This window comes from Borostomias antarcticus (assembly GCF_949987555.1).
Source record: "Borostomias antarcticus genome assembly, chromosome: 14".
Lineage (NCBI taxonomy): Eukaryota > Metazoa > Chordata > Actinopteri > Stomiiformes > Stomiidae > Borostomias > Borostomias antarcticus.
In genome coordinates this window covers 14,220,131-14,243,301 of record NC_140247.1, presented here as the reverse complement: position 1 = coordinate 14,243,301, position 23,171 = coordinate 14,220,131, and the positions used below count along the sequence as shown (strand labels likewise).

The 23,171-nt window shown below is 50.8% G+C and overlaps 2 protein-coding genes across 6 annotated transcripts; both read left to right on the top strand.

Annotated features, from left to right (window-relative positions):
- Window positions 1-570: 570 nt before the first annotated feature.
- On the top strand, window positions 571-14,380 carry tom1 (target of myb1 membrane trafficking protein). Of its 4 annotated transcripts, none has more exons than XM_084449268.1 (16): window positions 571-710; window positions 1,764-1,848; window positions 2,122-2,200; window positions 3,131-3,280; window positions 3,952-4,086; window positions 5,266-5,385; window positions 6,100-6,216; window positions 7,112-7,242; window positions 7,865-7,907; window positions 8,175-8,343; window positions 8,795-8,840; window positions 9,823-9,892; window positions 10,251-10,316; window positions 11,172-11,237; window positions 12,591-12,633; window positions 13,098-14,380. In XM_084449268.1, exons 1-16 carry the CDS (start codon window positions 659-661, stop codon window positions 13,187-13,189), a joined length of 1,464 nt encoding a protein of 487 aa, XP_084305394.1. In that variant the 5' UTR covers window positions 571-658; the 3' UTR covers window positions 13,190-14,380. The 4 variants fall into 4 exon arrangements, with proteins under 4 accessions (XP_084305394.1, XP_084305393.1, XP_084305396.1 ...); XM_084449267.1 differs by having other exon boundaries at window positions 7,109-7,242; XM_084449270.1 differs by lacking the exon at window positions 5,266-5,385 and having other exon boundaries at window positions 7,109-7,242.
- A 1,337-nt stretch (window positions 14,381-15,717) lies between these two features.
- gcat (glycine C-acetyltransferase) lies at window positions 15,718-23,131 on the top strand. Of its 2 annotated transcripts, XM_084448748.1 has the most exons (9): window positions 15,718-15,982; window positions 16,893-17,023; window positions 17,254-17,355; window positions 18,328-18,474; window positions 19,110-19,264; window positions 19,580-19,662; window positions 19,919-20,090; window positions 21,155-21,276; window positions 22,563-23,131. In XM_084448748.1, exons 1-9 carry the CDS (start codon window positions 15,757-15,759, stop codon window positions 22,712-22,714), a joined length of 1,290 nt encoding a protein of 429 aa, XP_084304874.1. In that variant the 5' UTR covers window positions 15,718-15,756; the 3' UTR covers window positions 22,715-23,131. The 2 variants fall into 2 exon arrangements, with proteins under 2 accessions (XP_084304874.1, XP_084304875.1); XM_084448749.1 differs by lacking the exons at window positions 21,155-21,276; window positions 22,563-23,131 and adding an exon at window positions 20,733-21,121.
- The last annotated feature ends 40 nt before the right edge of the window (window positions 23,132-23,171 follow it).

Below are 23,171 nucleotides of genomic sequence, written 5' to 3'. Positions count from 1 at the left end.
CAGGTGAGTGTGATAAGCACTAGCTGTAGCCAACAGGGGTAACGTTAGGCCAGACAGACGCTAGAACGACCCTGTTTGTTTTAAACCCAGAACGGCCAGGACAAGAGTCTGAGGAGTGTGTGTGTGTGTGTGTGTGTGTGTGTGTGTGTGTGTGTGTGTGTGTGTGTGTGTGTATTATTGCTCACCGCTGTTGGATAATCATGCACTCCCAGCCAGCGGATGGGCTGCACCCAGACTTGGAGCGCTGCCCCCTAGTGGACAGACACACAGTCAGACCCCAGTCAGATAGATGGACAGACAGACCCCAGGTTCTGTTCAAGGCGTAACAGCGCCACTTAGTGGCAGAAACCTAGAAACGCTGCCAGTAAATGATCGATTTCTCACTGAAAACCCACCAAGATTTGCAACCTCTGCACATGGTTATGGTCGTCTATGATTATCATTCTCCCTTCTGATGTCAGAAAACGTAATCTACATTTTGCCTACACACACCAACCGGAAGCCCAGCGCTGTCCGCGTACTTTCTCTTTAACATATGACGTAATGAAAGCCGTGTTGCGTGAAGGGCTCGCGGGTGGACGGAGGGACAGCGGCGCTGGGTGGGATCGCCGAGGAGGACGGAGCAGAAACGGCGCTGGACTGACAACAACAGAACAACATGGAGTTTTTAATTGGGAGTCCGTTCACTACGCCGGTCGGACAGCGAATAGGTAATTTGCATTTAGGCATATTTAGAAAATGGTATAGTTACATTCTAACTAACAAAATGGATTAATGTTGTTAGTTGGTTGCATTGATAAGCGCCTCCTCAACGTCCTGTTGAAGACAAAAGACGCTTTGTAGGACACTCCCCTTGCTCCGAAAAGGAAAATTAGTTAAATAAAGGTAGACATCTGATAAGGAAAATACGTGTAAGTGGGCGAAGCAGTTGGTTAATTGATCATGATCGACAGATTATTGTTTTGATTGACAGCTGCGCTGCACAATAACAACGTAGAGGAGGGCTTTCAATGCCCTAACCTGCCAAGTGATTGGCCAGTCTGGGAGCCGTCGCTATGCCGCGGACGAATGCGCGAGGCGGTGAGAAATTGCCGCTTCCTTCATCATGACCTCATTTTGATGCAAACTGAACTCTGGAGGCTCCAGCCTGTTTGCAATAAAGGCCGGTTATTCCACGGGGGGGAGTCGGGCTAGGCTAATAGCCACACCTAATGTCAAGGAACATCATTGAACTAGTTTATCCCACACAAAAGCCCTGCCCGTGAGGGAAAGTTGAGAGGCCTGTTGAGTCTGTTAAATTTGACTACTGCCTACAGGTATGCGTGCCTCCAAATAACAGAGACGGCCATGGAATTAGGTCAGAGAGACTGGAGCGCTGTACTCTAACCTTCCATTTCTCTAATTCCCTCTTTCTCTCTCTCCCTCTCAGAGGTTTGGTTATGGGAGATTTAGTTTAATCAGAAAGATGTGTGCCAGGGCAGCTGAACGATCACATGAATGAGGGGAAGAGAGAGAGAGAGAGAGAGAGAGAGAGAGTGAAGAAGTTTGATAATCAGGAAAGGTATTTGACTATTAGTGTGTCTGTGTGTGTGTGTGTGTGTGTGTGAGAGAGAGAGAGAGAGAGAGAGAGAATGAGAGTTTGCCTCAGGAACAGCAGTGCCCATTGTATCTGTCCTATTGACCCTGGTGTGTGTGTGTGTGTGTGTGTGTGTGTGTGTGTGTGTGTGTGTGTGTGTGTGTGTGTGTGTGTGTGTGTTCCTCAGAGCGAGCCACCAGCTCCAGCCTGCAGACAGAGGACTGGGCGCTGAACATGGAGATCTGTGACCTCATCAACGAAACAGGGGAAGGGTGTGTATTCAAGCAAATCAAACTTTATTTGCATTTTCCAGTTTATCAAACAACGTTACAAGAACCCGTAGATATCGACGCCACAGACCCACGCTGAGCAGCTCTGAGAGAGGAGAGAGAGGTGGAGAGAGAGGAGGAGAGAGAGGAAGAGAGAGAAGAGGAGAGAGAGGAGGAGAGAGAGGAGGAGAGAGAGGAGGAGAGAGCGGAGCGCTCGGGAGGAGACGTTCACTGGCGGCCTGGTGCTGACTGTTGTTGCTGTCGTCATGGTTACAGGCCTAAAGACGCCGTCAAGGCCATAAAGAAGAGGATCATGGGAAACAAGAACTTCCGGGAGGTGATGCTGGCGCTGACTGTAAGAGACAAGCTCATCATGGTCTCCTCCTTCTCTTCTCCTCCTTCCTTCTCTCCTCCCCTCTCTCCTCTCCTCCCTCTCTTCTCCTCCTTCATTCTCTCTTCCCCTCTCTCCTCCCTCTCTTCTCCTCCTTCCTTCTCTCCTCCCTCTCCTCCCCTCTCTCCTCTCCTCCCTCTCTTCTCCTCCTTCCTTCTTTCCTCCCCTCTCTCCTCTCTCCTCTCCTCTCCTCCCTCCTTCTCTCCTCCCTCTCTTCTCCTCCCTCTCTTCTCTTCCTTCCTTCTCTCCTCCCCTCTCTCCTCTCCTCCCTCTCTTCTCCTCCTTCCTTCTCTCCTCCCTCTCCTCTCCTCTCTCTCCTACCTCTACTTTCCTCTCCTCTCTCCTCCTTCTCCTCCCCTCTTCTTTTCCCTCCCTCCTCCTCCTCCCTCTCTTCTCCTTCTTCCTTCTTTCCTCCCCTCTCTCCTCTCTCCTCTCCTCTCCTCCCTCCTTCTCTCCTCCCTCTCTTCTCCTCCCTCTCTTCTCTTCCTTCCTTCTCTCCTCCCCTCTCTCCTCTCCTCCCTCTCTTCTCCTCCTTCCTTCTCTCCTCCCTCTCCTCTCTCTCCTACCTCTACTTTCCTCTCCTCTCTCCTCCTTCTCCTCCCCTCTTCTTTTCCCTCCCTCCTCCTCCTCCCTCCCTTCTCATCACTCACTCAGTTATCTCTCTCTCTCTCTCTCTCTCTCTTACCTCTAACTCTCTCTCTCTCTTACCTCTAACTCTCTCTCTCTCACCTCTAACTGTCTCTCTCTCTCTCTCTCTTACCTCTAACTCTCTCTCTCTCTCTCTCTTACCTCTAACTCTCTCACACTTTCTCTCTCTCTCTCTTACCTCTAACTCTCTCTCTCACACACACACACACACACACTCTCCTGTGTTCCTGCCGTTGGTGTGTTCAGGTTCTGGAGGCGTGTGTGAAGAACTGTGGTCAGCGTTTCCACGTCCTGGTGTCGACCCGGGAGTTCGTTGAGGGGGTCCTGGTACGGACCATCCTGCCGAAGAACAACCCCCCTCTGGTCCTCCACGACAGGGTGCTCAGCATCATACAGGTGAGCACACACACACACACACACACACACACACACACAAATGCACAAACCCTGAAACATACAAAAAAATGTCCACCTGTCATTAGAGGACTTGTGATCAGAACTCATCTAGTCGTCTCATCAGAGGACCTCCCCTCCCTGACTCCTCCCCTCCCATCCCTGACTCCTCCCCTCCCCTCCCTGACTCCTCCCCTCCCATCACTGACTCCTCCCTTCCCATCCCTGACTCCTCCCCTCCCATCCCTGGGCTAATCTCCGCTCAGCAGTGGAGGGATGGACCGCCTTCATACACCACCTAACTACAGAACACACTAGCATACACCACCTGAGGCATGTACTGCACACACACACACACACACACACACACACACACACACATATTGTACACACACACACACACACGCACACACATACACACACACAGCTTTGCTCGATCTCAGGTGTCAGAGATGCATGCTTGCTCTCGGAGGCGTCCTCGCCCTGTAGCGTGTTCTGAAGGAGTGTCAGGTTTATGGCTCCGCCCCCCTGTTCTGTGATGATGCTAACGCTAGTTGTTGTGTTATAGGTGTGGTGTGTGCGTGCGTGCGTGCATGTGTGTGTTTGTTATTACAGTTGTGTTACCTAGGTTATACCTGACTGTAACCTGTGTCGTTGTTGTTGTCGTTGTCTAGGCGTGGGCAGATGCGTTCCGCAGCTCTCCTGCGCTGACCGGTGTGGTGTCCGTCTATGAGGACCTGCGGAGGAAAGGCCTGGAGTTCCCCATGGTGGAGCTGGAGGGATACTCCCCCCTACACACCCCCGACAGGGTAGGACCTTCCCCCCTACACACCCCCACACACACCCCCGACAGGGTAGGACCCTCCCCCCTACACACCCCTGACAGGGTAGGACTCTCCCCCCTACACACCCACACACACACCCCCGACAGGGTAGGACCCTCCCCCACACACACCCCTACACACCCCCGACAGGGTAGGACCCTCCCCCACACACACCCCCATACACACTCCCGACAGGGTAGGACCCCTCCCCCCTACACACCCCCACACACACTCCCCTACACACCCGCGACAGGGTAGGACCCTCTCCCCTACACACCCGCGACAGGGTAGGACCCTCCCCCACACACATCCCCATACACACTCCCATACCTCCCCTATATACACCCCCACACTCCCGACAGGGTAGGACCCTCCCCCCTACATACATCCCCATACACACTCCCATACCTCCCCTATATACACCCCCACACTCCCGACAGGGTAGGACCCTCCCCCCTACACACCCCCGACAGGGTAGGACCCTCCCCCATATACACCCTCACACCTCCCCTATACACCCCCATACACACCCTCACACATCTCCTATACACCCTCTATACCTACCCCATACATACTCCTGACAGGCTAGGACCCTCCCCCAAACCTCCCCCACCAGGCTAGGACCCTCCCCCTTCATACCCTGACAGTTTCTAACAAGCTTCCTTGCCGTTCTGAAGGGTTCACCCACATTGTATGTCTATCGTATCGTCTATCGACTGTAGACATGCAACAAGGTCATTTTGGGTGAACTAGCCCTTTAACTGATGTTCTGTCATCGCTGCTCATTAACCAAGCCTGACTGCTTACACATGCTTGTCCTCATCTCTACCTGGGTCTCTCTCACTGTCTCTCTGCCTCTCTCTCTCTCGCTCTCTCTCTCTCTCTCTCTCTCTCTCTGTCTCTCTGCCTTTCTCTCTCTCTCGCTCTCTCTCTCTCTCACTCTCTCTCTCTCTCGCTGTCTCTCTCTCTCACTATCTCTCTCTCGCTGTCTCTCTCTCTCCTCACTCTGTCTCTCTCCTCTCTCTCTCTCTCTCTCGCTGTCTCTCTCTCTCCTCTCTCTCTCTCCTCTCTCTCTCTCTCTCTCTCACTCTCTCTCTCTCTCGCTGTCTCTCTCCTCTCACTCTGTCTCTCTCTCTCTCTCTCTCTCTCTCTCTCTCTCTTCAGAGTGTCCCAGAGCGTGGGTCTATGACTGTCTGTGCTGCTCCCCTGTCCTCTGCCCCCCCCTCGCCCCCCGCGGCCACGCCCGCTCGGTCAGAGCAACACGCCTCCATCCCACCCTGCCAGGTGACCACTGGACCGGATCAACCATTACCATGTCCACTACCCAGAGCTCTCTACCATGTCCACTACCCAGAGCTCTGGACCATGTCCTGGGCCGGCTGTGGCTCAGTGGTGGAGCGGGTCATCCAGTGATCGTAGGGTTGGCGGTTTGAATCCCGGCTCCTCCTGTCCATATGTCATTCTGGCTCCTCCTGGCCAAGTGTCCATGGGGAGGTTTCTGAACCCCAAATTGCTCCCAATGAGCAGGCTAGCACCTTGCATGGCAGCTGCCACCATCGGTGTGTGAATGTGTGAATGAGAGGCCATTGTAAGGCACTTTGGATAAAAGCGCTATGAGTGCAGTCCATTTACATTTACCATGTCCACTACCTACAGCTCTGCACCATGTCCACTATCCAGAACTCCTCTGCATGCTGGCTGAACTCACTACACGTTTGTTTAAAAGAAAAATGTGTCCAATAGTCCTGTAGTGAATGGGTCGTCACGGACAACTTGACAAGCAAATAAAAAAAAAAGATTAATTAAAAAACTAATCAGAGTTTAAATTAATTCATGCTACTTGACTTAACTTTTTTTGTTCAGTTTATGACGACTGGTTTTATCTCTAAACTGTCATCAACAGTAGCACAAATCAGGATCACATTTATCTGTCAACATCGACGCCACTGGATAAATACACATCAACATAAACATCAACACCTCTGACTCCTCCCCCAGGTGAAGAAGTTGAAGGAGGACCTGGTGGTTGTCCGGGGCAACCTGACGCTGATGTCAGACATGATGAGTCAGCTGGAGCCTGTTTCAGCCAATCACACAGACCGGGAGCTGCTGCAGGTCAGACTGCATCTATATAGTCCTGTCTATCTAGTCTCCATCTATACAGACCTCTCTTTCTAGTCTGCATCTATACAGTCCTCTCTAGCTATAGGCTGCATCTATACAGTCCTCTATCTAGTCTGCATCTATACAGTCCTCTCTGGCTAGTCTGCATCTATACAGTCCTCTATCTAGTCTGCATCTATACAGTCCTCTCTGGCTAGTCTGCATCTATACAGTCCTCTCTGGCTAGTCTGCATCTATACAGTCCTCTCTGGCTAGTCTGCATCTATACAGTCCTCTCTGGCTAGTCTGCATCTATACAGTCCTCTCTGGCTAGTCTGCATCTATACAGTCCTCTCTGGCTAGTCTGTGGTGTCACAATCCTCTCTATATCACCCCTGCCCCTCTCTCCCTCTTTCTTTCTCTACCCTTCTATCTATCCCTCTCTCTCTCTGCCCCTCTCTCTCCCTCTCTCTCTCCCTCCCTCCCTCTCTCTCTCTCTCTCTCTCTCTCTCTCTCTCTCTCCCTCTCTTTCTCTCTCTCTCTCTCTCTCTCTCCCTCCCTCTCCCCCCCCCCCAGTAGCAGTTGTATGGGGTGGTTAAGTCTCTCTTTCCCCCCCCCCCAGTAGCAGTTGTATGGGGTGGTTAAGTCTCTCTCTCCCCCCCCCCCCCCAGTAGCAGTTGTATGGGGTGGTTAAGTCTCTCTCTCTTCCCCAGTAGCAGTTGTATGGGGTGGTTAAGTCTCTCTCTCCCCCCCCCCCCCAGTAGCAGTTGTATGGGGTGGTTAAGTCTCTCTCTCCCCCCCCCCCCAGTAGCAGTTGTATGGGGTGGTTAAGTCTCTCTCCCCCCCCCCCCCCAGTAGCAGTTGTATGGGGTGGTTAAGTCTCTCTCTCCCCCCCCCCCAGTAGCAGTTGTATGGGGTGGTTAAGGATGTTCAGGACCGCGTCGTGGATCTGGTCCCCCGACTGAGTGAGGAAGCGCTGATAGAGGAGCTGCTGGCTGCCAACGACCACATCAACACCACCTTCATCCGCTACCACAGGTACTGAACACCACCCTCACCCGCTACCACAGGTACTGAACACCACCCTCACCCGCTACCACAGGTACTGAACACCACCCTCACCCGCTACCACAGGTACTGAACACCACCCTCACACACTACCACAGGTACTGAACACCACCGTCACACGCTACCACAGGTACTGAACACCACCCTCACACACTACCACAGGTACTGAACACCACCGTCACACGCTAAACAGGGACTGAACACCACTCTCACACTCTACCACAGGTACTGAACACCACCTTCACACACTATCACAGGTACTGAGCACCACTTTCACACGCTACCACAGGTACTGAACCCCACCTTCACCCGCTACCACAGGTACTGAACACCACTCTCACACTCTACCACAGGTACTGAACACCACCTTCACACACTATCACAGGTACTGAGCACCACCTTCACCCGCTACCACAGGTACTGAACACCACCCTCACACGCTATCACAGGTACTGAACACCACCTTCGCATCACACGCTACCACAGGTACTGAACACCACCCTCACACGCTACCACAGGTACCGACCCCTGACCCTACCCTGACCTCTAACCTTAACCCTAGCCCCTGACTCCCCTGTCTCTTTTGTTCCAGGTTCGAGAGACAAATGTCAAACTGTCAAAACACAAAACAGCAGGTAAGAACACGGTCCGCTTTTCATCCAGATCGGGCCAGAATCTGCATGGTTACTTTCTCGACAGTCGTGAGAGCCACAATTACAACAGCTTTTAGCCTGCTTCAAAATGAGTCAACTCCCTGGCGCATAGTAAATATGACTGTTGTCGTCTTTTGACTTGGCAAACAATTGTGGGAGCAAAGTGACCATAGCCTACACACTAAGCCTGTGTGTGTGTGCGTATGTGTGTGCGTGTGTGTGTGTGTGTGTGGGTGTGACCCTTTTCAGAGCCACACCTACGTCAACCTCATGGATCTCAACCCTGCCGCCAAGCCTCACAACCAATCACAGTCTGCTGCCAAGCCTGACGACCAATCAGAGTTTGCTGCTGCTCCCGCCCAGAGACACCTTAGCCAATCGACTGTTGACAGCATGTCCAGTCAGATGACTAGACTGAGTGAGTGCCTCCCCAGTGTCTGTCTGTCTGTCTGTCTGTCTGTCTGTCTGTCTGTCTGTCTGTCTGTCTCTTTGTCTGTCTGTCTGCTTGTCTGGCTGGCTGGCTGGCTGACTCTGTCTGCCTGTCTGTCTCTTTGTTTCTCTGTCTGTCTGTCTCGCTGGCTGGCTGGCTCTTAGTTGTGATAGTGTTAGGTTATTGTGTGTGTGTGTGTGTGTGTGTGTGTGTGTGTGTGTGTGTGTGTGTGTGTGTGTGTGTGTGTGTGTGTGTGTGTGTGTGTGTGTGTGTGTGTGTGTGTGTGTGTGTGTGTGTGTGTGTGTGTGTGTGTGTGTGTGTGTGTGTGTGTGTGTGTGTGTGTGTGTGTGTGTGTGTGTGTGTGTGTGTGTGTGTGTGTGGATACACAGCAAGGTACCAGTGAGTCACTCTTGTCTGTGTTGTGTTGTCGTCCTCACAGCGACGGAGGCTGGTGGCTTTGAGCCATCTACCCACCATCAGCAGAGGTGCGTACCGCTTCAAAACAACTAAACAAGATGGCTGCCTAAACAACCCAACTCAAACACGCTCAGTGGATCTACAGCCTAATTAGCTCAGACAGGAGCAGTTCAGATTCAGACAGGAGGAGTTCAGACAGGAGGAGTTCAGACAGGAGGAGGTCAGACAGGAGGAGGTCAGACAGGAGGAGTAGACAAGAAGAGTATCGGACAGACAGGAAGGGGTCAGACAGGAAGGGGTCAGACAGGAGGAGGTCAGACAGGAGGAGGTCAGACAGGAGGAGGTCAGACAGGAGGAGGTCAGATTCAGACAGGAGGAATTTGAATTCAGACAGACAGGAAGAGATCAGACAGTAACTCAGACCAGGAGTTGGGGAGGGGCTGCTATGTCGCTTTGTCTGAGGAGAGACTGTAACAAAGCGAGTCTCTCTTGGGAAGTCTCTCTTGGGAAGTCTCTCCTGGGTAGTCTCTCCTGGGTAGTCATTCCCTAGGTAGTCTCTCCTGGGTAGTCTCTCCTGGGTAGTCTCTCCTGGGTAGTCTCTCCTGGGTAGTCATTCCCTGGATAGTCTCTCCTGGGTCGTCTCTCCTGGGTCGTCTCTCCAGGGTAGTCTCTCCAGGGTAGTCTCTCCTGGGTCGTCTCTCCTGGGTCGTCTCTCCAGGGTAGTCTCTCCTGGGTCGTCTCTCCTGGGTCGTCTCTCCAGGGTAGTCTCTCCAGGGTAGTCTCTCCCCAGCTTGCTATAGTTCTGGAGCCCAGGCCTGTCTCAGCACTGCTAATCTCCTAATCCCAGTCCCACCTAGAGATCAACTGCTACCCGACCCCACTGAGATTACTGGACCTGGCCTGGAAAAACCCTCATCCAGCAGAAATCTGAAGACAGACACACATACACACACACACACACACACACACACGCACACACACACACACACACACACACACACAGGAGTGTAGTAGGATAGTAATCAGTAGTGTGATTGTCTTGTGTTTTAGCGAGCGGAGGGCAGGAGCAGCTGAAGGCCGGACCGTGGCTCAGAGCTCCTCTCTACTCAGCGCTGGAGCGGTCAGTATCCTGCCCTGCATGGACGACAAGAACAAACTAACGTGTGAATGAATAGATGGGTGGATGAGTGGATGGATGGATGAATGAATCAATCAATCAATAGCTAAATGCTACTAATGTGTGGTCCTGAATGCAATATTAGTGCATATACAATAGTAACCACGTGTCTTTGAGTTCATCTCTGTAAATATGCTAGTTATCCCTCTGCCTGTCTGCCTGCCTGCCTGCCTGCCTGCCTGTCTGCCTGTCTGTCTGCCTGTCTGCCTGTCTGCCTGTCTGTCTGTCTGTCTGTCTGTCTGTATATAACTAACCCAGATAGTAAAATGTCATAATCCTCTATGTCTGTCTGTATGTGAAGGATGACCCAGACCCCACCCCTCTCGGCTCCTCGCCACAGTTTGATTGGATGGTGGAAAAGGGAATGGTGGGTCTGATTGGCTGATTGCAGAAATCAGTCAGATGTGTGCCGTCCTCCCATTGGCTGTGTTGGGTTATGGCGGGGTGCGTTCAGGGTGTATTTACGGAACGCTAGTTTTTTTGATCTGGGGATTCTGAGGCATGGTTTCCACGGCAACGCTTTAAAAACCCACGCTTGGCAGACGCTGTTCGTCTGGTTGCTACGGCTTGCATGCCGTCACCACTTAGCCCTGGGATGAGTATCTAACTCCTAAATGGTAAACGGACTGCACTTATATAGCGCTTTTATCCAAAATGCTTTACAATGGCCCCTCATTCACCCATTCACACACACACACATTCACACACCAGTGGCGGCAGCTGATTGCTCATTGGGAGCAATCTGGGGCTCAGTGCCTTGCTCAAGGACACTTCGACATGTCATCAGGATGAGCCGGGATTCGAACCACCGACCCTACGATTATCGGACGACCCACTCTACCTCCTGAGCCACAGCCGCCCACAATTCTGTTCCTCATCTTTAAATTCTTCCTGTGTTGCTCGGTGTGGGTGATGCTCTACCTTGACCCTTGGCTGGATCTGGTGTGATGGTGTGTGTGAGGTTGGTTTGGGGTTTCTGTGTGTGATTGTGGCTGGAGGCTGGTAATCTGGACAGAGACTAAACCCTGCTACTCCTGGACTAGATGATATTCCCACCTGGGGATTAAGAAAACTGAGAAATGATCATGTTGACTTTATCTAGAACTGTTGAAGGTGCCTCTTAATCTCAGGTTTAGTCCTAATCTGGGTCCAGGTAATCAGTCTGTGGTGATGAACTCTAATCCTAATCCTGAAACGGGCCTCCCCCCTCCTCCCCCCTCAGATGCCGGTCAGCCAAACCACAGTGATGGACGACATCGAGAGGTGGCTGGACGAGGACGTGGACGCGGTAAGATGCCGTCTGCGTTGCCCAGGTGGACCGGTTAAACTCACTCTCATATGCCTTAGATGGAAGCTTCTTCTTACTGACCAGACCGTGTATCTTTCAACGTGAAGATTTAATCACCAACACACATTTTACTGAAGAGCAATGAACAGCGGACTTCACGTCCCTCAAACCGGAGCCACATAAACTATAGCGATTTGAAACGTAAGATAAACAAACGTAAGCTACTTCAGAGCCACTTCCTGTTTCGTTGACCTTCAAAATAAAAGCATTTTAGAACGCATAAGTCCATGTCAATACTTATTAATTACCATGACCAGGTTTCTCATAACGTGTCATATTTAAATGCAATAACTGTAAATAGTAATACTATAACTGTAAATGCCAAATACCTTTTAACCAAATATGAGTTCCCCTTATTTATTTATTTATTATTACCCTTATTTATGTATGTGAATAAAATCAACTCCTCAGTAGAATACCAAGCTGCTGTCTGTGTCCCCCAGTTGGACTGTTTACACTCACTCCCCCGTATATATATAAATACCGCCCACCAGCGCCGGCACATTTCTAGCTTTTCGGTGGCGTAGCCGGTTAACACGGTGTTTATGAGAGGTGGTCACGTGTGTCTGCGTGGGGTAGGGTTCAGCCCAGCGTGGGGCAGATCCAGGCCAGTGTGGGGTAGGGTCCAGCCCAGCGTGGGGTAGGGTCGAGGCCAGCGTGGGGTAGGGTCCAGCCCAGCGTGGGGTAGGGTCCAGCCCAGCGTGGGGCAGGTCCAGCCCAGCGTGGGGTAGGGTCCAGCCCAGCGTGGGGTAGGGTCCAGCCCAGCGTGGGGTAGGGTCCAGCCCAGCGTGGGGCAGGTCCAGCCCAGCGTAGGGCAGATCCAGCCCAGCGTGGGGCAGGTCCAGCCCAGCGTGGGGCAGGTGAGGGTGGAAGAAAGACTGACGAGCAGCGCGGTGACGCGTGTTAAGAGTCACACACGCCCTGGCGGTCAGAGAGGTGATTATGGTCGTGATCCAGAACAATCCACACACACCCTCTGCCCCTTGTTTGGTTCTAGTGTGTTCATGCAAATATGAAAGGCCTCATCTGGTACTCTGACTTGCAGGGTTGACTTGATTGTCACTCTGAGACATCTGCAACTCTTTTGCAGCCTCTTTTTGTTAGAAACATGATGTACAGATCTATTTTTTATAATAGCCAATACAGTGTCTAACTGTATAAGTATATATGTGAAGCATGTTATATAATGAAGCTGTGTGTGTGTGTGTGTGTGTGTGTGTGTGTGTGTGTGTGTGTGTGTGTGTGTGTGTGTGTGTGTGTGTGTGTGTGTGTGTGTGTGTGTGTGTGTTCCAGGATGAGGAGGAGCTGACTGACTCTGAGGGAGTTACCAGCGAGGGTGAGTTACATCTTTCTATTCCCTTTTCAACTAAATCCTTGAGCAACACTTCTGCCTTTCTGAGAAGAACAAACATCTGAATAAATCCTCTTCCTCTCTCTCTCCCTGTTCTTGCTCTCTGTTTTCTCTCTCTCTCCCTCTCTCACACTGTCTCTCACTCTGTCTCTTTCTCGCTCTCTCTCTCCCTCCCTCCCTCTCCCTCCCTCTCTCTCTTTCTCTGTCTCTCTCTCTGTCTCTCACTCTCTCTTCCTCTTTCCCTCCCTCCCTCTCTCACTCTCTGACTCTCTCTCTCCCTCCCTCCCTCCCTCCCTCTGTCTCTCTCCCTCCCTCCCTCCCTCCCTCCCTCTCTCTCTCTCTCTCTCTTCCTCTCTCCCTCCCTCTCTCTCCCTCTCTCTCTCTCTCTCTCCCTCTCTCTCTCTCCCTCTCTCTCTCTCCCTCTGTCATCCTCTCCTCTCTCTCTCTAGAGTTTGACCGGTTCCTGGCAGAGAGGGCGAGAGCTGCAGAGAGACTCCCATCCCTGACCGCTTCCTCAAACACCAGCCAATCACAGCCATAGGCCACAACACTTCCTGTTACTCCACCAATGGGATTTCTTCATAGTAGTGGGGACCTGACTGGCCGGATGGATGATTGTATTGTACGGGTGTATTTTGACTCAGATGCGGGGCAATTCCAACTTCGGAAACTCCGAGTGAAGTGGTAAAACCCCAGACCAGCCATGGAGGTCATGTTTTAGCTACAAAATAGTAAACATACAAATGAGTAGGCCTAATTGTTTAACCCAAAAGCAAGTAGGTTTCCGTCCTCCTAACATTTCTCTTTGACTCTTAAGGTTATTTGTTTGGATCCTTAACAATGTAAGATTATAAACTAGTGTGAATGTCTGTCAAACATCTGTTCAATATCATTTTAGATCCAGACCCTGTTCTCCACCTGTATTTGGGTGAAAAATATGTACATGGGTATGTACTGGAAGGTGTGGAGGGGGAAAGGTCAGCGATGAAACCGGGGTGAGTTCAGCCTGAAAACGCTGTGCACCATTTTGCTAGGGTTTCCAGGTTGAACGGCACGTTTTCTCTGTGTTATCCAATCAGCGGTCAGTTACCCAACGCAGCACCGTTTCCGTGTCAATAAATGTTTTGCTACGTTTTGTCGTTGTGTTGAACTCGCCCCTAGTGTATCGTCCACCATCTCCCAGTTCCCACTTGGGTGTTTGTTTCCCGGTTGACCTTTCCAAGTTCCTGAGGTCACCCTGAATTTAAAAACCTAATACCTGTACCTCAGCTTTGTACCTTAAGAAGTTATTTTGGACCAATAGTTTTGAACTGCTGAGATGACCACTGTGATGAGAGCTCACTGGCAGACTGTCCCCTGCACAGTTTATGAACGGGTGTTTTGTCCGTGTGTGGAGATGCAGATATTTGCACATTTATATGTTGTTTAATCCCTGCTACTGAGAATGAGAATATGTTACAGATTACTGTTCAGCCTAATATTCTCACATACATACTTGTGTTACTGAAATTAAGCTTGAGAAAGAATAGGAAACGTTTCTACAATGTTGTTACTAAAGATATGCTGTTTAATGGAATGGATAATGGAGTCTTATGTCATTACCATGGTGGTTGTTTGTAATGCAGAACACTACGAAGAGTAATATACATGGATAATGTCTTGAAAGTGTTTGGAATACTTGAACTGTATCATGTTACCAGAATGTCCTGCTGATCAATTAAACCCAGTGAAGTTGCCAGCTATAGTATTCGGTGATTCTACTAGAGGGGTGTGTGTGTGCGTGTGCGTGGGTGTGTGTGTGTGTATCAATGAGATCACGTGGACTGTAAACATTTAAACTTTGTATGACATTTAGCAAATACCAGAACACTCCATACTCCACTTTCTGACAGAATGAAAAGCGGAACACCATTGTTACGTTTCCCTGGGTTAGACTAACTGAATCTAGACACATCCATGAATCTAGATCATGTTCTCACAGGACTGATATCAGGGATAAGATAAGGGGGGTAATTTGGGCTTATTCACGATCGAGAGCATCACCACCACCTCTCAGGATCCCAAGGCCCTACAGAGAGAGAGTGGTACGGTCAGCTGAACGTACCTTAGGGGCGCCACTCCCCCACCTCAAACATATCTACACCCTGAAATGCACGACCAACAGGATCCTGAGACACCCCAGCCACCCAGGCAACAGACTGTTCTCTCTGCTACGGTCAGGGAAGAGATACCGCACCCACACCGTGAACACGGAGAGACTCAGGATGAGCTTCTTCCCCCAAGCCATCTGACACCTGAATGACCCTAGCTCGTGTATACAGGGTCACTGTGTATATAGGCTAGTGTCAGTATACAGTATCTAGTCTAACTAGTCACTGTGTACTGTGTTGTGTATATGACAGATGACATTATATCCCCACAGGGATTTTTTATATGTATAGCATGTACACAATACAACCATGCCTCTATTTGTATAATGTTTGTGTAATTTGTTATTATTTGTTTGTTTATTTTTTTTAAGAAAGAAAAAAAAAAACATTATGGAGCCGGCAGTAACATTTCACTGTACATTATACACTTTACTATGTGACAAATACAAATCTGAATCTTGGCAACTTCAACTTCTCGAGACCAAAAGTCCTTATGTGACAGGAAACATTCTCTAACAACCACACCAGATCGGGGTGGAACTGAGCACAGCCGTAGGACGGAAGAGGAGAGGACGGGGAGGTGTGTGTCAACACTGCATCAGAGATGTCAGATGCCTGTGATCGCACATCAGAGCTTTTTTATCATCACCATTCTGCTGTTTACTGTAGGCTATGTGTATTTCAATGTTTCAGTCTCCTTTGGCAGAAATTATCATTCTGAAGCAGGAAGCAAGTAAACCAAACTGTAAATGCAGTGTGTCTGTGTGTGTGTGTGTTTTGAAACGTGATTGGACGTCAGGGAGCGCCGCCACCATCTCCAGCTTTGTGATTGGTTCTCCGCGGTACGCCCACATGGGTTCATAACGGCTTCTGACGTCACGTGGGTTCAGCTAAACCCCGCCCAGGAGCGGATCTCCTGCTCTCAGTGCCACGAATCGATTGACACACGTCCACCACCATGTCTCTCAGAGCCGCCGTTCGGGGTCTCAGCGCCCCGACCATCAGGTGTATTTTGCGACCCTCGTCCTCCTCCGCCGTTAACCGGGGCTACGCAGCTATCGCCGGGGCCAGGTCGGTGCTGGAGAACGAGCTTGACGCGATCCGATCCGGAGGGACGTGGAAAGGAGAGCGGATAATCACGTCCAAACAGGGACCTCACATCAGCGTGGACGGTAGTCGCGGAGGTGAGTAACGTTTAGCTACCTAGCTTGTCCCCCTTTTTGACACGAGAACCACGTGACCAAAGCTCCTCGTCCAGGAATTATAGCTAGCCTTCAAACTAGACCAACTTGTTGCATGCACACATGCACGTTCACAGATTGCCAGCAGCACGACCGAAAGCTATAGTATACACTACATAGTTTATCTAGCTAGTCTAGCAACTTTCCTGTTTACAACTGTTAGCCTGCTCTGGCCGCAGGGTCGTCCCCCGGACCCCCACACGAACTACGCGGCAGGTGAACTTGACGTGCCTGCCTAATTCTAGATTTAAATGAGAATCCCTGGTCATTTAGGGGTGCTAGGGAGTGTCGAAGCCCACGGGTGTCCACAGAGACTGACGGACTGACTGACGGTGCTGAATTTGTGAATGGCGTACTGGCAGCAGGTCATGTCAGGTCATTATGCTTTATTCGCCCACCTGGCCTCGTCTCTGTCCAACTCCAGACCTTTTGTTCGTTTCCTGATGCTCTGTGTTTCTGTCAGTGCCACCCCCTACACATATATCTATACAGACTGTGTGTATGTATATATATATATCATATCTAGGAATACTGTATTTTTTTCTTGTATTTTTTACGTTCTCTATCCATTCCGCTGTACTTTTTCCACTGCTGAAAACCTAACTTTCTATGATCTATTCCCTGTCCTGCCCGGTAACAGACAGTGACCACACAGCAGGTGGTCCTGCAGCACCAGATCACAAGGTCGCTGCTTTCGTTGTCCCACAGTGTGTCAAACAGCCTTCAGTCCCCTCACAGTCAGATATCTGAGCATCTCTCTCTTTATTTCTCTCTCTCTCTTTCTCTCTCTCTCGCATACTCCCTCTCTCTCTCTACCCCCCCCCCCCCCTCCTCTTCTTCCCTGTCTCTGCAGACATATTGAATTTCTGTGCCAACAACTACCTGGGTCTGTCCAGCCACCCGGAGGTGGTGGAGGCCGGGGTCCAGGCCCTGCGGACGCACGGGGCCGGCCTGAGCTCCGTCCGGTTCATCTGTGGCACCCAGGTAGGCCGGAGCACAGCCCCGAGTCCCCGACGCAAACTAGTCTCTCTCGACGTCTCTCTCCCTTAAGGTGTCTACTCTCCCAGCGTTTCTCTCCTCCTCGGTGTCTTTATAAACCCGTCTCTCCTCCTAAACCTGTCTCTGAGTCTCTCCTCCACAACCTGTCTCTCTGTCTAAACCTGTCTCTGTCTCTTCTAAAAGCGGTCTCTCCCCCTCATCCGCATCTCTCTCAGGACATCCACAAGGACCTGGAGCAGAAGCTGGCCCGGTTCCACGAGAGGGAGGACTGCATCCTGTACGCCAGCTGCTTCGATGCCAACGCCGGCCTGTTCGAGGTGAGGCGCCCCCGGCTAACGGCTGATCTGGGGACAGGATGGTGTTCTGGGTCATCAGTCCGTAACGTTCGGACGGCCCGGCTAACGGCTGATCTGGGGGCAGATCCTACAGGACGGTGTTCTGTGTCATCAGCAGGGCCGGCCCTAGCATTTCAGCAGCTCTAGGCGAGATTATGGAACACCTTCAGTTTCGTTTTGCTGACGGGGGGGTGCTGCTGCGCGATTTGTTGACGGGGGGGGGGGGTTGGGTGCTGCTGCGCGATTTGTTGACGGGGGGGGGGGGGGGGGGGGGTGCTGCTGCGCGATTTGTTAACGGGGGAGGCGCCCGGCGCTGGGCGGAGGCGCCGCACCGCATTGCGAAGCGTAACAGAGACAGTAGGGATTACGGAATGAAATTATTTTAATAAAAATAAAAAATAATTTTTTTTTTTTTTTTTTGGTGCTCCTTGGCCAGGCGCCCCTTGGCCATTTGGCGCCCTAGGCGACCGCCTATTTCGCCTATGCCTCGGGCCGGCCCTGGTCATCAGACATCGGCCTCGAACTTGTAGCGCAAATCTATAACTAGTACTTGTCAAACAGATTCATTCTTATACTTAGCAATAGTTCCAAGTGTTCAAGTTTATTACAAACATGTATAATGGCTTTATTAACGGACGTTAAAGAGGTGGTTGATGATCGATATTAAAGATTTATTCATCACATGTATATGGTACAGTTTACAATGTACAGTGAAATGTTACTGTCAGTTCCGTGATGTGTTCTAAAAAACTACAAATAATTACAAATTACACAAAGCTATACAAATATGTGGTTGTTCGCACAGCTGTTTTAGCAAAAATATCGAATAAGACAGTAAATAGTAAACTAGCAGCGCGTTCTCAACTGAGTCGACACGACGACTGCGGCTACGCTCGGCGCCATCTTGGTTCCTGCTCCCCCCTCTCACGGTCCCAACCCGCTCCCCCACCGCAGGTTCTGCTGGGCCCTGACGACGCGGTGCTGTCGGACGAGCTGAACCACGCCTCCATCATCGACGGGATCCGCCTGTGCCGGGCCAAGAGGTTCCGTTACAAACACATGGACCTGGGCGACCTGGAGGCCCAGCTGAGAGACAGCCAGGTGAGCGGGGGCGGAGCCCGGAACGCTCCGGAAGACCGAACGCTCCGGAAGACCGTGGGAGAATTCTCTGCGCAGAAGCTGCTGGCATTGATGTTAATTTCCTCGCTTGCTTGCGGTTGATATCACTGTGCTGCTCTCTGGTCAGCGTTCCATTACTCTCGCGTAGCCGGACCTCCCTCCACGCTTGGTTAATGCTGAGCCAGCGCAGGAGGAAGGTCTGGCTGGACTCTACCATTCGGGGAAAGGGGTGGCGGGGGGGGCGTTATATTTGTTTAATGGTCAATCAAACAATTACATTATTTTATTTTGAATATCAAATTTTTTGAAAAAACACTCAGCGTTATACTGAATGACATCATTGACCCTTAAACCAATCACAATCGTCTTTGGCAGAGCGGTTGCTAGGTTATTGCAGCACCGCGCTGGGTTGTTATTGTTTCAGTAGTCCGATTGGCCGACCACATGAATCGGCTCCACTGATTGGGCGGTAATAAACGAATGACCGGGCTTATCCCCAAAACCTACATCCGTCCTGAGGACCAGTAGGTTGAAGCTGCGTGAACGGACATACAGATGGAAGCGTTCTGTTCTGTAAGTGCAGTCCATTTCTCATTTCCGTGACCTCTGACCCCCAGTCGTGTCGCCTGCGCCTGGTGGTGACAGACGGCGTGTTCTCCATGGACGGGGACGTGGCGCCTCTGAGGGGCATCTGTGACCTGGCGGAGCAGTACGGCGCCATGGTGTTCATAGACGAGTGTCACGCCACCGGATTCCTGGGGCCGCGGGGGAGGTGAGGGGAGGAGGTGGGGGAGGAGGGGGGGAAAAGGGGAGGAGGAGAGATAGATACATACTGACTGACTGACTGACGGATTGATTGATTGGTTGGTTGGTTGGTTGGTTGGTTGGTTGATTGATTGATTGATTGATCCCCCCAGGGGGAATTTGGCGTTTCCGCAGTTGAAATTACAGCAAGGTTGGAAAGAAAAGCACACTAGATACAGACTTATGAAAAAGGGGAGAGGGGAAGAGGGATGGTTGGGAGAGGGGAGGGATGGTTGGGAGGGGGGAAAGATGGACCACTAACATTGTCCTGTGTTATTGCCAGGGGAACAGACGAGCTGCTGGGAGTGATGGACAGGGTTCACATCGTCAACTCCACCCTGGGCAAGGCTCTAGGAGGGGCAGCAGGTACCTCTCTACTCACTGATATCACATTAGTCATTTAGCCGACGCTTTTATCCAAAGCCACTTAACAATAATTGCATTTTAACATAGGAAAAGTCAGTTTACTACTACTTGCCGGAACTCACAAGCTGTGTGTGTGTGTGTGTGTGTGTGTGTGTGTGTGTGTGTGTGTGTGTGTGTGCGTGTGTGTGTGTGCGTGTGTGCGTGTGTGTGCGTGTGTGTGTGTGCGTGTGCGTGCGTGTGTGCGTGGTCCTCCCAGGGGGGTACACGGTGGGGCCCAAGCCTTTGATCGACCTGCTGAGGCAGCGTTCTCGGCCGTACCTGTTCTCCAACTCCCTCCCCCCGCCGGTCGTGGGCTGCGCCGCCCGCGCCGTGGAGATGCTGCTGGCGTCCAGTGAGATCGCTCAGAGCATGGCCGCTAAGACCAAGAGGTGGGTAAGGAAGCTCGGGAGGTAGAGCGGGTCGTCCAGTGATCGTAGGGTCGGCGGTTTGAATCCTGGCTCCTCCTGTCCACACGTCGAAGTGTCCTTAGGCGAGACACTGAACCCCAAATTGCTCCCAATAAGTAGGCTAGCACCTTGCATGGCAGCTGCCGCCATTGGTGTGTGAATGTGTGTGTGAATGAGAGGCCATTGTAAAGTGCTTTGGATAAAAGTGCTTACTGTGTGTATATACAGCAGTCCATTGACCCTTAACCAGGAGGAAAGAGGGGGAGGGGGGGGTTGAGAGGAGAGGGGGAGAGGGGGATTGAGAGGAGAGGGAGAATGGAGCTGTTTCTTTTGAGTGTGGGAGACTCCCTCTGCTCTGACTGATGTAACTGTTGACAGTCATTCTGACAAACACAGATAACACTCCTGGAATACCCGTATGAGCCTAAACCACGGACAGGAACGCAGCGGGTCAGAGGACGAATTTGCAAACATGTCTCTCGTGTACCGAGCAAATAACTCAACACTGTCTCAGTCCGGCATTTCTCCATGTTTCTCCCTGGATTGGGGTTCAGGATAATAATGTTGTCAAAGAGAAAGTGGGGATCTGCTACAGGGAGTTTCTTATCTCTCTGACCTCCACAGCGGGAGAACAGCCTCAACACCCACCCCTCTCCCAGAAGGCCTGTATCCTGCCAGGGAAGAAGCAATATGAATATGTAGTAGTAGCAGAATCAATATGTTGATTGTACTAAACTATAAGATGCAAAGCAGTGAGAGTACCAGTATCTGTAACATGAGATATGTGTTTAAATCGCTCTGGTTCCTCATTAGAAATATACTGTTTCAATTGCTGGTTCCACATTAGAGATACACTTTTTAAATGTATATGATTCCTCATTAGAGATATATTGTTTAAATCTCGATGGTTCCTCTCATTAGAGATATTTCTGTTTAAATCTCTCCGGTTCCTCTACTGTTTAAATCTCTCTGGGTCCTCTCCTGTCTGTGTGATTTTGGAGGCAAACCTCCAGACATTAGTTGGGACTTCTGTGTTGCTCTCTCAGGTTCAGGGACTCGATGACCCAGGCGGGGTTCACCATCTCAGGCTCCGCCCACCCCATCTGCCCCGTCATGCTGGGGGACGCGCGCCTAGCCTCGCTCATGGCCGACGACATGCTGAAGCTGGGTGAGACACACTGACCGACATCACACACACACTGAACCAACATCACACACATACACTGACCCAACATCACACACACACTGAACCAACATCACACACACACACACTGACCCAACATCACACACATTGACCGACATCACATACACACTGACCCAACATCACACACACATACTGAACCAACATCACACACACTGACCAACATCACACAAACACACTGACCACCATCACACACACACACACACTGACCAACATCACACACACACACTGACCAACATCACACAGACACACTGAACCAACATCACACAGACACACTTACCCAACATCACACACATTGAACCAACATCACACACACTGAACCAACATCACAGACACACTGAACCAACATCACACACACACACTGAACCAACATCACACACACAAACTGAACCAACATCACATAGACCCACTGAACCAACATCACACACACACACTGAACCAACATCACACAGACACACTGACCCAACATCACACAGACACACTGACCCAACATCACACACACACACTGAACCAACATCACTCAGACACACTGACCCAACATCACACAGACACATTGAACCAACATCACATAGACCCACTGAACGAACATCACACACACTGAACCAACATCACACACACTGAACCAACATCACACAGACACTGAACCAACATCACACAGACACTGAACCAACATCACACAGACACTGAACCAACATCACACAGACACACTGAACCAACATCACACAGACACACTGAACCAACATCACACAGACACACTGAACCAACATCACATAGACCCACTGAACCAACATCACACACACTGAACCAACATCACACAGACACACTGAACCAACATCACACAGATACACTGAACCAACATCACATAGACCCACTGAACCAACATCACACAGAGACACTGACCAACATCACACAGATAGTTGTGTGTAATCATGCTTTTTTAAATTGATTACAAATGCAGTGACACACATCAACCAGCAGAGGGAGACACAGTCAACTCCTGATATGACGTGTGTGTTATTATGGTTCATCTGCCTCACAGACTGGAAGCCGACATGATCAGAGTAACCCAGGCTGACTGGCAGCACCAAGGCTACCATGACTCCACCCCTCCAAGACGCCACATCCCGTCCTGATTAGATTAGAATAGATCTACTACTGTTAGAACCAGGCTTAAGTCGTCAACACAGTAGAACTCTGCTAATGAATACTGTCCGGTCCATTTGTCTGCCCCCCCCCCCCCCGTCTCCCTCCAGGAGTGTACGTAATCGGGTTCTCATTTCCGGTGGTTCCGAAGGGCAAGGCTCGTATCCGGGTCCAGATTTCGGCGGCCCACACCGACCAGGACATCGACCGCTGCGTGGACGCTTTCATCGCCACCGGCAGGAAGCACGGCGTGGTCGCCTAGAGACCGGGGTCGGGAGGAGGAGGAGGAGGAGGAGGAAATGATGTCACAGAGAGCCTCGCTGGGATTGGAGGAACGCTGAGAAATTTCCTGCTGCATTGCTGCGTTTTACAGAGGGGGCAAGAAAGAGAGGGAGGGAGAGAGAGAAGGGGGGGGGGCAGCCAGCCAGACCATGGACTGTCACTGGATCATGGAGTTATGGAGTTACTAGACCTGATCTGTTACTGTCACATTGACTGAGTTACAACCAGACCTATGAATGAGTTCGGATATGTTACAGTAGATACTTTCTCTTTGTGAAGAGAGTGTATTTTCAGTTGGAGGTCATTGAAGTGGTCAATGATGCTTTGTCTGTATGCTTTTCAACGCTGAAGGAATAGAAGCCTAGTCCTAATAATAATATAAATAATAATAAACTATTGCTAACAAATATTGTTGTGTGGTGTTGGTTTATGGATAA